A 15,338-nucleotide genomic window follows, 5' to 3' on the forward strand; every position below is an offset into this window, starting at 1 on the left:
CAGCAGGAGCTACTGCTCTCCACAGGCCACTCCAACTCACCCTGCGCGGCCCCAAAGGACAGGTCAACCCCAGACTGTGCAACAGTTAAATCCCAGCACTGGCGTAGCAGGAGGGCCGGGAGATCCTGTTGCTCAGAGAAATGTGTTTGTCCAAGACAAACAGTGGCCGGGCATTGTTTCAGCATGAGTCAAGTGAGTGGAAACACTCCCGTGCCATCCTGTTTTGCTGTCTGGAGGTCTCCCCTACCTTCAGGATATGCAGACAGGCTCCAGGATGTTTCCGATTTGCTGTTCTCTTACTCCTCCATTTCCCGTAAAGGTCTGTGCCCAGCACTGCTTGGTGCACCAGCGCAGCAGCCTGAGCCTCTTGCAGCCCCAGCCTGTGCCTAGAGAGTGCAGCCTACAGCCAGGCAGCCCATGGGCAGCTGGTGGGAACAAATGGTGGGTTGATCTCCATTCATTCTTCCCATTGCTACACACCAGGAAAGATGGCACCCAGACCCTTCCCGGCCACTGGCTTACCCTGCCCCAGGGAACCGAGTCCACAGCTCCACGAGCAAGCTCAGGACAGCTCTGCTAACTTGCCTCAAGTCCTCTGATGTTTTGGGGCAAAGCTGGGGCAGCTAAGAGCTGTGTGAAATGGTGAGGAAAACGTGAGTGGCAACACAGAGACCCCTCCATCGCCTCGTAATCCTCCTCCACCCCCACAACCATTTTCCCAACTGATGCTTCAAGCCCGCACACATGGCAAACAACGCGGCTGGAGCTGACACCTCTTATTTCACACCTACAACACGTTTTTATCTGTCTAAAAGTATAAAAATAGCAAAGATTTTTTTTTTTTACAAAGACATCCATGCTTTGTCGGCTCATGTTTGTGTCTGGAAACCCCTTTAGCAGCGAGGTGTGAGCCCCACAGGGTGCAGGGCTTGGCAGGAGGGCAGGCTGGAGTTTGCACAGCTCGCCCCACAACGGGTGATCTGGCAACAAAAAGGATCAGGAACTTGTTTTCACATGAAGATCAAAACAACACAAGAAAAAAAGCACAACACAGCCCAAAGTGACCCAGAACGTCAAAACTGCAACAACAGAAAGTTCAGCCCAAAAATGCAGCCTGTGAGGGCTGTTATTGCTTGGTGTGTTTGTCCCCACTGCGGGCGGCAGGAGGGGGAGAACATGGCTATGGCTTGGGTCAGGTATTCAGTGCTCAGCCCCTGATCCTGTGCCTTGTCCCCTGCCATGCTGAAAGGCTCTCCAGCAGAGCACCCCAAACCTTAATTCAGTCCCCTCCAGGCACGCCTGGTCCCACAAACCACATCCAGGCAGCGGAACACCATCCCCACTCCCTAGTTGTGCATGGAAATAATGCAGAACCCTGCAGAGACAAAAACAAAGTGATTCCAACCTGCACTAACTGCAGGCGAACAAACGCTCCATTTACCCCGTTCCAGGCTGCACCGCTAACGAAGGGCACCTGCCCTGCCGGGCTGACCGAGGCCACAGTCCCACAGCCACTCTTGGCTGCGGCTCTTCCCTCCATCCTGCTTTAAGCTCTAACAATTGAATATGATTAACTGGGGCCAGATTTACCATTCTGGGCACCAAAATCCTGTCAGGACACCTAAAGCAGATACAGGAGCCCTCCGCACTCTGAGCATGGTGCTACCCCATGGAGACAAGACCTCAGCATCTGTGTTCCTCTAGTCCCAGCTCTCCCTGCCAAGAGTACCAATCAGGAGAGAGGCAAGACTTATGCCACAGACAGAGAGATGTCTTTTTCCAGCTCAGGGATAGTGGTGACTTCTGTAGTTTGAGCAATCCACATGCTCTTCTGTGGTTTAGGCTTCCAGGAAGCAATTGGTGGTGATTAATGACCACCAATCCCCTGTTGATGAACTTCTTCTCTGTCTCTACCCTCTTCCCATCTGGATGCACAAGGAGCAAGAATGGCTGGTCTGGATTTTTGCAGCTCAGCCTTTGCCCAAGCACGCTGCTGGTCATGTCTTACGAGGTTCAGTAGGGAAGAAGGCTTCCAGTAGGGAAGGAAAAGACATACAGACCTCCTGCTCCTTTTTATCTTTCTCCAAGAAGTTTTCCTTTAGGATTAGCAAATCTAACCAAGCCATCTCAGATGCTCAAACTCAGCTGTGCTGCGATCCATTAAGGCATCCTGGGATGATTATCTGATTTACCCTGGATTAAAAGAAAACCTGAGATCTATCCTTGGGACAACAGAGGCTAAACTAAATCAATTTCTCTAACCACCTGGAAATATCTGTGTCCCTGAATCCCAGCAGTGATCCATGAGCAGGAAGGACTGGGCCACCCCTTGGTGAGTAGTTTCCAGCACAGCCGGCAGTGGCTGGTGGACTAAGGATCTGAAGAGCAAGGGACCATGAAGTCACCCTCATGCTTGCAAGACCAGGTCACCAAGAGTTGCCCATTCAAGAGTTGCTTCCCTGAGGGAAGCAGAAGGTGCACTGAGATCCCAGGGACCCAGAACCTCATTGTTGCCCAAACTCAACCCCTAGTCTCTGCAATACTCTCAGCCAAAACTTCTGAGCCCCAACACACAAACTGAAGCTCCAGAATGCAATTGCAACACCTCAGCAGGCATGGATGGGCAAACATGCCTCTAGATGTACTAGAGTCCAGGCATGGATTTTGGCACTGATGATCAGGAATTTGGCTCTGGAAGCCTTATGAACAAGCAAACAAACCACAGCAGCACTATATGCTTTGCTCATACCAATTTACATATTAAGTCCCTCGGCAGGGATTAAAGCAGGTTCCCACTGCTTAAACCACTGCTCCCTAGGTTTTTTTCTGAAGAGCAACCTGAATTGAAGACACCAGCCACCCACTGCTCACTCCCTGCTCCACACAGGGAGGGGGCTGTACCTGTACACTGGTTGCATTTCCCTGGCAATCCCAACAACTGCTCCCTCCGGGAAGTTGTCAAACTCATCAAACAGGTCTCGGATGTTGGTCTTGTACTTCAAGTCCAAGTCTACCTGGATGATCCGTGTTATTTCTGAAAGCACAAAGAGGAAAAGTCAGCAATATAAGACAAAACTGTAACCAGTGATCACCAGCAGCTACTGGAGGAACTGCACCCAGTGAGGATTTGGTGCAATTGGCTCCATGGGCAAGATTCGACCAGCTCAGAGCAAACCCAATTCAGCTGCAACCTCTGCATGAAGCAAACAAACTTCAACCACCATGAAGTATTTACCACTGTGTGTTGACTTCAGAAATAATTTCTGGTTACCCCCTCCTATCCACTCACTCCTTCCTTCCAGAAAACTGGTTTTCCATATAACTGACAAAAGCAAGAGGTAGCTTCAAACCAGCCTCTCTCCCTTTCCAGAAGCGCTTCTGCAGTACCAGCCACACAAAACCCCATGTTTACCTTCTGCTACCAACTTCATAAGCATTTTCCATCTCCAGCCCACAGAGCATCCATCCCTGGCCCAACATACCAAAGCAATTTCCATCACAGACAACATCAGTCTACCACATGACACCTCCAGTATCACCTGCACAAACCCATTAGCTCCCAGCGAACTTGCCATGGGCTTCCCTGAGGAAGAGATTACACAGATTACAGCCCTCTGCTTGCACAGAACTCCTGGTGATCTGCAGCAGCCTAGAAGACTTTAATATTGCTGGTGGTACCCTCTCAGAGGCAAGGGGGGTTGTGAAGACATGGAAGCATCTTCCACTTGCAGCGAGACATCAAGAACAAGGAGAGGCTGGAGGACATAATTCTCAAGGCTGGGCCTGAGCTCATTAACAGGGTCAGGCCCCTGCCCCAAATCTGTCCCAGTCTCCTCTGCAGCACACAGGACCAAAAGATGGAGATGCTGCTTGGGAGAGTGTGCAGATGTGCCTTGTCAAGACTGCTCATCCCAGGTGGATCTGGGGATGCTGCATGGAGTGCAGCAGGCCAAGTGCAATGCAGCAAGTGCAAACACTACAAGAGATCAGACCATCAGATGGGATCCCCCAGCCATGGGCAAAGCCATGGCCATTTTGAGCCTAGCGCAGCTCAGTCCTTCTCAGGGACTGCGAGTGGAGCCATCCCCAGGGGGTTACGTAACGCCCCTGCTATTTATATGTGTTATAAAAGCCAAGAGCAAATTGGCCAGGTTGCTTAGCACTCGGCACTAATTGGATTGTAAGGCTGTGTCAACCCGTTTTGGTCCCACTCATCATGCACAGATGCCCTTACAGTTCCCTGCAGGCTAGACCTGTCTGTCACCACCACTTCCAGAGCAATTAGCAAATCAAGCCCTCATCATTCCTCTTGCCCAGTACCTGCAGGCAGGAGGACAAGCCCTGCCTGCCCTCACCTTCTGCTGCCTGCGTCTGCTGTGCCTATGGGCAGGGCTTCCCATCACACTGGTGTTGCTGGGGCAGTGCCCAGACTCCAACCTTCCCACCATCATGATTCCTCATCCCCTCACCCTGTCGTGCTCGGGACAGGCTGCTGGCTACTCCTGGCTGCTGAGAGCAGGAGGCAATTGCTCTGTTTTCAGCCCCCAAAACCACCACTGGAACTAGAGACCCAGAGGCACCGAGAGCAGCCAGGCACCAGCAGGTATCCCCCAGCACAGGAGTGCAGCTTTGCATTTTCAAATGTGTTCATTGCTTCGTGTTTGTGTTTTAAGCAGATGCTGGGCTGTACAGCAGCTCTGAATGTTTTGCAGATCTTGCACTAATCTGGGGCTCTTGGCAATTGGTCATATGTACCACGTTGTCCTCATTTAAGAACAAAAAGGCCCTGTGAGGTTAAGCAAGAAATATACTGCTTACACTGCGAAGCACCCGAGCAGAAATATAAATCAAAGAGAAATAGTATCTAAGCTCCAACTTGGGTTGTATCTCAGTTTATTTTTTTAACATCCATCATGCTTTATCTGCTAAAGGGAAAGGCCATGCTCCCTTCAGCCCTCAGTATGGCAATCCTCAGGCCTACCGAGTATTTACCATCACCATAATCCTCTGTTTGCAAAGATTTAAAACCCAGGCACAGTAATTCACCACAGGCTAAAGCAGGTCTTGACCTGAAAGCTATTTCCCCCAGTCTTCTGAACTGCCTCAGAAATGGCCAAGCATATGAATCAGCAGAGCAGTGGATTTCTGCAATGAGGAACTAGATGTGTAGTATCCCAAATGCACCAATCCTCCCCAGCGGCCCAAACTACAGTGCGGCAAACCCCCAAATCCTAAACGCTACTGTACTTGAGAATAACCAGACTGGTCACAAAACTCCAGGGCAAGAAGACCTTGGACTTCCAGCACAAGCTCAGCTCCAGAGAAATGTGGGGAGCCTGAGCCCTACAAGGTACTGCTGAGGCTGGGAAGAGGGGATGGGATTCCCAGGGGCATCCCAGCACAACTCGCCCTGGTGCACAGCAGCCATATGATGCCTCATCAGGTTTCAATTAAATCAACTGTGAGGCACGTCATCTGATTGTTCTCTAAAATTACAGATGAACACCAACTGCAATTCATCACAGCAGAGAAAGAAAGCTGAGCTTGGAGGAAGCTCCAATCCCAACCCTGCCCGCCCCAGCACCTCAGTGGGTGAAAGGCTCTGGAGGGTCCCTGTGCAACCCAGAGGGTGCTGCCCAGCCAGCTGTCCCCAGAAGCCTTGGCTGAGCAGGGAGCACGGCACGAGCACAGCTGCAATGCCAGGCAGGGATGCCAGCGCCACAAGAAGCCCAGCATGGAGACACATGGTTTATTTTCACAAACACGCTGGGTTCTCCATCCTGCCCCTCATTAGACGCTTCTCATGTTTGGTTCCATGGGCAAGACAATGTTTGGTTCACCCCTGCACACTCGTCCCATGCTGTGCCTTGTGCTTCCCCAAGGAAACACTAAGAAGAAATTAGACCCAGAAAGCACCAAGTACTTTTTCTTTAATTCTTCGAAATTTTAAAATTTTTTTGTTAAAGCAAGCATGAACTGCAACACTCATCCATAAGTGAGCATGGGTGACATTAAGCATCACTTTTCCAGATGCAGCTTGCACGCACAGATTAATGGCTGAGACGATTTCTCTGCCTGGGACTGGCAAGGGGCCAGGCACTAATATTTATGATGTATCATGCTCTTTCGCCCTTCTACCAAGCGCTTTGTCCTGGCTGCCATGTGGGGGCGGAGGAATCGCGTGCTCTCTTTGGCAAAAGCCGCTCACAGGGATCCAGCTGGAAATGTGGGAAAAGGCTGAGTGTTCTGCTCAGCAGTGAGTTTCCCAACTTTGCCATACCGAGTAGAACCCTCCACTCTGTTCAGCTCCAGCTCTTCCGGCCATGGCATGGAAAGGGGAACTGTGCCAATCAAAGCAGAGATGGTCTCCATTAGCACTGACAGCTTTCCAGCACAGGTTGGCCTCATTTAAAGCTCATAATGTTTTACTGCAGCCTTGTATCAGCAGCCACAGCAGGGCTTTGCTCCAGGCTCGGCTCAAAACCTCCCCCCAGCCCTGTCCAGAGGGACATCAGAGATGCCTCATCCCACATCCTCATCCAGTGAGGGGGCACAGGCAGGCAGAGGTCATGTCCCTATGCCCTGCTGCCCCACATTCTCTACCAGGACCCAGTGGGGCTATGACAGCACACAGACAGGCACCCTGTCTGTGTGCTGAGGGGCATGACAGGTTGTCTGGATGCTCTGAAAGGCACCCAGGAGCCCCTCTGGCAGAAAGCGGCTTCTCCAAGTCTGATGGCCCTTCCCAGGAAGCATGGACCCCAAAAACTGCCCTATGGCACAGCAGGGATAGAGCAGGCATGCAGCGAGCCAGGCCACCCCACCACTGGAGTGGCACTTAGGAGAAAATATGATCTAGATGAGCAACCTGATCCACCAGGTGACATACCTGTCCATGGCAGGGGGGATGGACACAGATGAACTTTAGGGTCCCTTCCAACCCAAACCATTATATGATTCTATGAAATTGCTCTTCCCAGAAATGCCAGGCAGGATCATGAATGGCAGCAGGGGGCACAGGGAGGAGGAGAGCTGCTTTGGCAGAGGTAGCCAGAGCTCTGGGGATGTCATGCAGCAAGCAATCAGCAGCAGCTCTTACCCCTCCAGCCCTTTAGAACCTGCTGCCATTGTTCAAAGAAGCCTATGGATGGGCAGCCTTGAACCTGCCCACAGAATAGGACTACTTTCCCCTAAGCTGAGTCAAGAGGATGGACTCTAAGAAATGTAACTAGTGGGTTTATAACTACAAGACAATGGGTGGAGGGTCAGGTGAAGAGGAGGCGCAAAGAAGCAGGAGCCTGCAGAGAGCACCACAGGCTGTTCTGCAGCCAAAGTAATTTATGCTCATCCCAACAACTTTTTCTGTACAAGGGTCGCTTCCCTGGCAAAGCTGAGCACAGAGAGCAGAAGCAGGGCTGGGGTCTGAGTGCTGGCCTTGGATCCAAACCCTCCACTTCCATACAAACCACACAATCCTAGGCATCAGCATGCCACCACTGGCAGTGGAGAGGGGAAAAGAGTTGTGTCCAGGAACTTAATAGTGAAATGCAATCACAGTACAAAGGGCAGAAGCTGTCCAGCAAACATTGCAGTCTAAATAATTGATAATTGAGCAGTGATTTAATAGATGTAAAGTAGAAGCAAGAATCAAAACCTACTCTAAGTGCTATAACTCTCCAGCCCACTGACAGGCTCATGTTGGCACAAGCTCAGCCCCCTCAGAGTTAAAAATCCTGCCTGCAGCTGGTCTGGCAGAGGAGATGCTGCAAGCAACAGTGGGATAGCAGGAGGGAACAGGACACCACCCCACCAGGCTGCAGTGTGCCTGAATCGCACATGCACTCCTGAGGCAAACACCTCTCACCAAGGCTGGTGGTAATTTGGCTCTGCTCCCACCATTCCCTGCACTGACATCTCCACCTGTCTCAACAAACCTTTTTTTAAGGACTAAAGCATTCTGATGCTCCATGCCAGTCCGGAGAGACTCCTCCAACACAGAATCATGGAATTGTTTAGGCTGGAAAAGACCTTTAAGATCATTGAGTCCAGCTGTTAACCTGGCACTTAGCACAGATCAGGTGGGAGCACCTTGACCTCCCCACACCTCCTCTGCATCCCAGCAGTGACTTTTGGGGCCAGAGACACCTTAAGAGATGACATCAACAGGGGCACTGCTGGGACTGCTGACCCAGCTGTGTGACCCAGGCACACCACTTTGCCTTTTCCCACGGAGCCAGCACCTGCCAGCCCTGCAACACAAGGAGGCAAGACCCTGCTCCATCCTTCAGGAGGCAGCATGGGCAGTGGCCGGGTGATGGCCTGGCAAGGGCTGGGACAGAGAGCTGCTCGAGGCAGAGCCGTTCAGAGACCCTTCTGCAGGGCCAGCAGCAGCTGCAGCCAGCATGGGTGACACAGTGCAGCCAAGTGACGGGAGTGTCCCCTGCTGGCTGCAGCTCTGGGTGTTGTGGGGCTGAAGCAGGGTGTGGGGAAGGCCAGGGGATGGCTGGGCATTTTGCCACTTGACTTGGACCACCAGAAGGAAGAGAGCCAAGCAACCAAAGCTCTCTGAGTTGGAGTCAGAAGGGGTGGGGATCTCAGGTCTGCTGGTCTACAAACGCCAGGCACGCCTGGACAGTTTCCCCTCCACCTCTGAATCGCTTTGAGCAATGCTTTTTTCAGTCAGGCTTTTTAGCTGTCCCCATCATGACAGGACAAGATCCCAAGGAAAGAAGGACCTGTGAAGGACCTGCAGTGACTTTTAGATGGCTGCCCTGGGTAATAAACCTCCTGGAGAAGGGCAGCAGCCGCCAGCTCCAGCAGGCAGTGTGCCTGCAGCAGCAACACGTGGATCCACAAAGCTGCCTGTTCTGGCTGTGAAACCAGGATCCTCCGCCCTCACTGGCTCAGAGAGACGTGTGGCCAAGAAAAACTCCACTCCCACAGCCAGCACCATGGCCAGGCATGGATGCAGAGTGGGTGACAGGCTCCAGAGGTCCCTGTGCAATTCAGAGGGTGCTGCCCAGCAGCAGTAGCCAGCTGTCCCCACAAGCCTCAGCTGCACAGGGAGCAGGGCACGAGAACAGCTGCAGTGCCAGGCAGGGATGCCAGCACTTCAACAAGCCCAGTGTGGAGGCACACAGTTTATTTACACAAACAAGCTGGGTTCTCCTGCCCTTCATTACAGGCTCCCTGGGTTTGGCTCGCCCCCCCACACTGGCAGCTGCCCCTGGCCACTCTCCCTGCTGCTGTCAGCAGGGCTGTGAGCAGCTTCCTCTCTGGCTGTGTGCTCCCCTGGCCAGCCCTTGTTTTCTCCACACACAGCCTCCCCTCTGCGCCCAGGATCAGTCACTGCTGCCTGCCCGGCCAACCTTGGCAGCACTGGAGAGCCTTGCCCAGAGGAAGCAGCCAAGGCAGCGGCACATGTGCACATGTGCAAGCATGACATGGTCCTCAGAGGTTGCTGTCAGTGTGCTGGCTACTGGGGGGGCTGCAGTCCCCCTTCCCAGGACACGGAGCTGCTCCAGAGCCCACCCTCCCAAAAGAAGATGATGCTACAAAGCCCTGTCCCAGCAGAGCTTGCCAAGGTGCAGTACAGCTTACCTTTGAGCTGCGTACTTCAACACAGGTCCTCACATCTGCCAAGCAGCCAAGGGTCCCCTTGGCTCCTTGGGACAGCCCAGCAGCTGCCTGCCCATTAAACAGCCTCCCTCTCTGCACACAGAGCTCCAAGGCAGTGCAGGAGGCGATGTGCCCCAGAGACCTGGCTGCTAACCAGGTTTCTGCAGCACTGATTAGGCACCCAACAGAGCAGAGCAGTGGCTGCAGCACATCAGCTAATCAGCCTATCAGCTAATTAAAAAATTAGGCTGTCTGCCAGAGACAGATGACAAATCATTGCTACCACCCATGCAGGGCAGGCACCTGGGTAAGCTGAGGGGTCTGGAGCAGCAGCAATGTTCCCAGGTATTGACAGCAGCATCACTTTGGTCACCTTGGTCCACACCCTCCAGCCATCTCCTGAGGGAAAGGGAAGACTCAGCAGGAGACGGATGTGTTTTGTCCCAGGAAATTAATTTTTCCTGTGCGTCCAAGTGTCCCCTTGTAATTCATCAAGGTCTGAGGGACTAATATTTAGCAGTACTCAACACCTTGGCTCTTAACTGGACTTCAAGGTAGCAACATCGCTAAGCACGCGATAGCTTTCAGGACGGAGCTGGAAATGCTGTTTGCCTTGTATTTAATATATACTTCTGCTGGGGGAGGAGTGTGAAAACACTTTTTGGAGCTGAAGGAAGAGCAGCAGGAAACCTTTTAATCAGACAAAATAAGGTTTGATTCCAAGTTGCAAAAAATTACAAAAGAGAGGATGGGAAGCTGTGAAGTAACAAGCAGGTGAGATGGAAAGGGAAACCAAAAAGAGATACAGGAGAATAAATTTTCTAGGCTCACATCCCAGTTAACTGCACACACTGGGGGAAAGGGCTGCAGGCAGATTTTGTCCTTGTTTCTTCCTGCTAAGCTCTAATGAGCTATGGCAGAGCAGGGAGAGGTTGTGGGGGAGAGCAGCCCTGGCATCAACACCAGGTGACCCCCAGCAGCTTCCAACCCTTTGGGGATGGGCTGCGGAGAGAAGAGGGCAGCACCCACCATAGCACTGGGTGATGAGACCCTGCTGCTCCGTGGGGAGCAGGGGAAGCAGCCAGCCCTGGCCTGACAGATCTAGGACATCCAAAAATAATCGATGGTGGCACTGCAGCAAAGGGGCAGCCAGTGGAAATGATGAGAAGTGACACTACCCCCGGGGGCTGCAGGCCTCATTGGCCCCAGAGGCAGCAGTGCCACAGGGAAGGGGTCTGTGCCGTGACGCAGCACACAGGGGGCTTCCAGGCACTTGCTGAGCAGCATCCGTGTCCCCCTCACCACAGCAGCCCTTTCTGATGCCTCCTCCACACCAGAGCTGGGGCCAATGCACTCTCCTGCCAGGAGAGGCACGTCCCACAGGCAGCCAGACGGGGTTAGCAGCTCATCTCAGCGGATGTGGACCCCTCTACAGGGCCACAGCCCCCGGTGTTAACCTGGGGTGGGTTTGTTCAGAGGTCTGCTGCTGCCTGCTCCTGAAAAACATCATGAAAACAACTCTCTCAGCAGAACAGGCTCACCCCAGCAAGGAACAATGGCTGGCACTGCTCTCCCTATTGCTCGCAAATTGATCACTCCAGCCTCTTCCCTCCCCATCACAGGATCTGACATAAGTGCATGCAGCCCAGAGACAGGCTGGGAAGGGAATCTGGATGTTTTTCACATGCTTGTGGTATGAAGAAGGGAGGGAGGCTATGAGAGCACATCAGAAACTATTAACACTCCCTCCATCCCTGTAAAGATGGAAACATTTTTGCCAGAAAGTAAATCCTTCAGCTACTGCAGCATCCCTTGGGAACTGCGGTTTGGGAGCACGTGGCTCTGGGGCCAACTCCCATGACTCCACTACAGACCCCAATTTTCTGTGCGTTTTCCCAACATCTCCCCATCAACCCTGAAGCTTTTGGGACACAGGCACTCTCCTCCCAGCCCTCTCCCAACAGCTGCATCTCTGCATTCCCTGATGTGGTGGGGCTCAGCAATGATGGCAATGCTCAGCTAGCAGGAAAGGATCAGGAGTGACGCACTTTCAAAATGCTCACTTACTACAATTATTACAGTGATCTGCTGAGTTCTGTGGGCAGCTGTCCTGTGCACCAGGAATTGCTCCGCAGCTGACAAGAGGAAGAAGGGAGAGTGATGCCTCCCCATGTCCCTCTGCCAGGCTCCACCCCAGAGACCTCTGATGCCCTGTGTGACACAGGATGTGTGCAGCATAACTCCGCACATGGGTGCTGTTGAGGGGACATCACACATGGGCACCTGGCACCCCATGGGCAAACAGCGTCTGACCTGGGCAATCCTGTGCTGTGATTCAAATAGCGTGGATGCAACGTTGAATCCTCATGCACACATCCCTACAAAAGCAATCAACAATGTCTTCAGGATGCTGCCTGTGGGCTTTTCCAGAAGGACACTAGCAGAAGACAGTTACTTGTCACACTATTATTCCCGTACACAGACTGTTTACCTGGTACCCCTGTGCTTAACCCCTTCCCCCAGCTCCCAGGCTCTCCACCTTCACAGCCAGTGGCAGGAGTGCTCCAGGTGCACAGGCAAAGTGCCCTGAGAAAGCAGAGCACCGCTCAGTGCCTGCTCCAACACATCTCCTCACTGGCCTTTGCCTTCCCTCCAGCTCTGCTCGGTGGGAAAGGCATAAGCTGATATTCACAGAGGCCTCTGTCTCCGGGCTGGTACTCCCAGAGCAGACAAAGGCTGATACCAGTTTCGTGGGAGACCAAGCCGGAGCCAGCAGCTGGATTCTGCTGCAAGCAGACCAAACCCCAGGCGACTGGGGCTTGGTCATTATCAGGCTGCTTGGACAAACATCATTATAATCTGGTCTATGCTTAACAATCAGTACAACTGTTGATAATGAGCTGGAGAAATTGCCTTGTTCAGAGGCTGAGGCCAGGGAGACCACTGGACTTTCCATTGATCCTGATGTGTCACAGGCAGTGTCAGGACACCCGCTATGAAGCCAAAGGCACAGATCCCTGCTGGCAGTCACTTCCCCAGGCACAGTGCTGCTTATTCACCCACACCCCCCTGCTTCCTCCCACTACCCCCAGCTGTGTCCCTCCTGACGTGCTCCTGCACAGCTGGCAGCTCCAGGACACACCGAGGCTTGCTGTCCATCACACAGCTGTCCGTGATTCCCTCATCCATGAGGCAGCCCAGCACCTACAACATCCTGCAGCAAGGAGCTCTACAGATCACCACACTCTTTTGAACACACTTCTCACCAACTTTGATGTCTCCCAGTTGTTGTACAAACTTCTGCCTCGTGTGGCTTCATGGACCACACCATAACCCCCTCAGCCAGCCCCCTTCCAGACTGGAGGGTCCCAGTCAGCCAGGCTTGTCCCACACAGAAGCCACTGCCCTCTCTAAACCTCTTTCATTTTTTACCAACAGACCATGTTGATATGCCATAAATTTCAGCAACACATAATGATCAGTTCCACTCTGTTCCCCTTCCTCATAGTTCCACATCTTTGTTTAGTCACACAGAAACTTACCCACTTCTCCCACTGCTGCTTAGTTCCCCTACAAGCCTCTGATGAACACATTTACCAAATTCACCTGCAGAACAAGCTCCAGAGTTTTCAGGCAGCAAGTACCCAGGTGCATCTTCAGCACCTGGAAGATGCAGCATGCTGCATGAGGGCTAACCTCACACCCAGTAGAGCCCAGGGGCCCTTTGCAACCCGTGCTCATCTTCCCACCCTTCATCACAGCTTCTGCCTTCAGGCTGGGCTGGACAGTGAGAGAGAAACCCTGAGAACTGCCGCTCATGCTGCCAGGGGGGGAGGAGGATGCTGCTACTCCCCACGAACACAGCCAGCTGTTTGTACCAGCCAGGAAACCCTGCTGCCTCCAATTTGTCAAATACCATCTTCAGTCAATTCTTCTAAATACCCTCACTCCATGTGAAGCACGGTACCATCAGCCAGGTTTCAGAGCCTCCCCTGAGCTAATGAACTCCACTCCTCTGTCCAAGTTGGCAGAGATAAGCCACAAAGCTGCCTCTGTGTCATGTCTCCTTTTCCCTCTGCTCCTTATTCTCCCACAGGGCCATCTTGCTGTAGCACCATCAGCAACACCAATGGAGTTGAACACTAAGTGGCAGTTTTCAAAGCTCTACCCAAGCTGCTGGATGATGCTGGCTCTCCCTTGGCCCACCAGCTGCTGAGGATGACCACTTGTTAAACAACTTTTTTCTGAAAACTACCCGACGTGGGCCAAGAATGGCAGCCAAGAATTCCCTGGGGAGCTCCCAGCTTTCCCAGGCTGCCCTTCTGTCACCTCAACTCTTCCTCCCCTCACTTGTGGTACCAGGAGTCTGTCTCCAGACCTCGCCTGCCAGGCAGACCTGCCCAGCCATTACTACTCCATGTATCCATAGAAGAGTGATAAAAAGCTTGCTGGGCCCCCTGCAGTTACACAGCTAAAATGCCAAGTGATAGAGGGATTGAAGCCAGTCAGGAAGAGAGAGGGCCCCTCTGGATGGGTATACTGAAAAGGAAAGTGAAAAGGTCCGGGTCTTTGTCCTCCCTTCTCCTCCTTGCACTGATCTGCAAGTCTCAAGACCATTTCATGCTGGCATTGTCCTCATCCTGGCAGCTCCTTCTAAGCCTGAACCTGCTTGTCCTCTCTGTGTAACTTTCCCATCAATCTTCTCCCCTCCCTTGCAGAACCATTCTGATGGATCAAGCCCCGCTCCAGCTCCCCGGGCCTGGCCACACCACATTAAAATGGGATTTATGAGCCTCGAGCACAGACAAGAGTTATGCAGTCTGCACTTCTGCATGCTGCATACCAACTCCCCAGCTGGTTTAAATCAGATTAACTCCACTGATGTAAGACATTTAAGGCAAGAGCGTTCCATGATTTACACCAGCTAAGAAGCTGTTATATTATAACTTGGCAGCTGCAGGTTTTAGATTGAAAGTTTTTTGGGCAAAGATCCCAAGCAACAGTAAACGACAGAGCAGCTGAGTGGCAAACCTCATTTACCCTCAGTGCAATGTGCATGGAGCAAACATATGACTGAAAAAAGGCCCTAAAAAAATAAAAATAACCTGGTGTTCAGTTTCCAGTGCCATCGGTCTGCAAAGTCAATGCCCTGTCACAACCCATAGGCTCCAAACAAACGACTAAGTCATGATAGTGTGGAAATGCCTCCCTTCAAAAAATTATGTATTTGGTAAACTAAAGCCAGGCAATTTTAGTACAAAGGTTGCTTGCTACTGAAAAAAAACCCCTATAGACTGATTAATGTAAATACAAATGAACACACCAGAGAGTTTAATATTCAGATCAGGGCCTTCATTTCTGCTAGAGGATGCTCAAGCTTCCAATCAGATCAGGATTCCACAAAAAAGTGGTGCTAATGCTATGGAGCCAGATGTGCTTGGAGAGATGCACAAAAAGACGCAGCACTCAGGGCAGAATACAGCATTCAAGGCAGAAGAAATGGCAAAGAAATGCACCAGGAATAATGATAACACTGCTTGAAAAAGAAGGTTTGGTCCTTTCTGCTCCAGCTTTCCAAAGTGACTTCTTCAGACCAGTAGATATTGGCTTGTCAGAGTGAGGAGGGCAGCAGAAGCCCAGCACCATTCTCACATCACCTGCAAGCCTGAGTGGGCAGCAGAGCTGCAGCCTTTCCTGATGCCTCCTCTTCTGTGCCGGCT

At 52.1% G+C, this 15,338-nt stretch overlaps 1 protein-coding gene across 2 annotated transcripts in view; it reads right to left on the minus strand.

The window, feature by feature from the left end:
* Positions 1-15,338, minus strand: part of XXYLT1 (xyloside xylosyltransferase 1) — a 41,665-nt gene that overhangs the window by 10,832 nt on the left and 15,495 nt on the right. For both annotated transcript variants that reach the window (XM_017726417.1, XM_017726418.1), the window contains exon 3: positions 2,902-3,034. In XM_017726417.1, the coding sequence (XP_017581906.1) occupies positions 2,902-3,034 (133 nt within the window). The remainder of the gene's footprint in view (positions 1-2,901; positions 3,035-15,338) is intronic.

Source organism: Corvus brachyrhynchos, unplaced genomic scaffold (assembly GCF_000691975.1).
Source record: "Corvus brachyrhynchos isolate BGI_N302 unplaced genomic scaffold, ASM69197v1 scaffold221, whole genome shotgun sequence".
NCBI lineage: Eukaryota > Metazoa > Chordata > Aves > Passeriformes > Corvidae > Corvus > Corvus brachyrhynchos.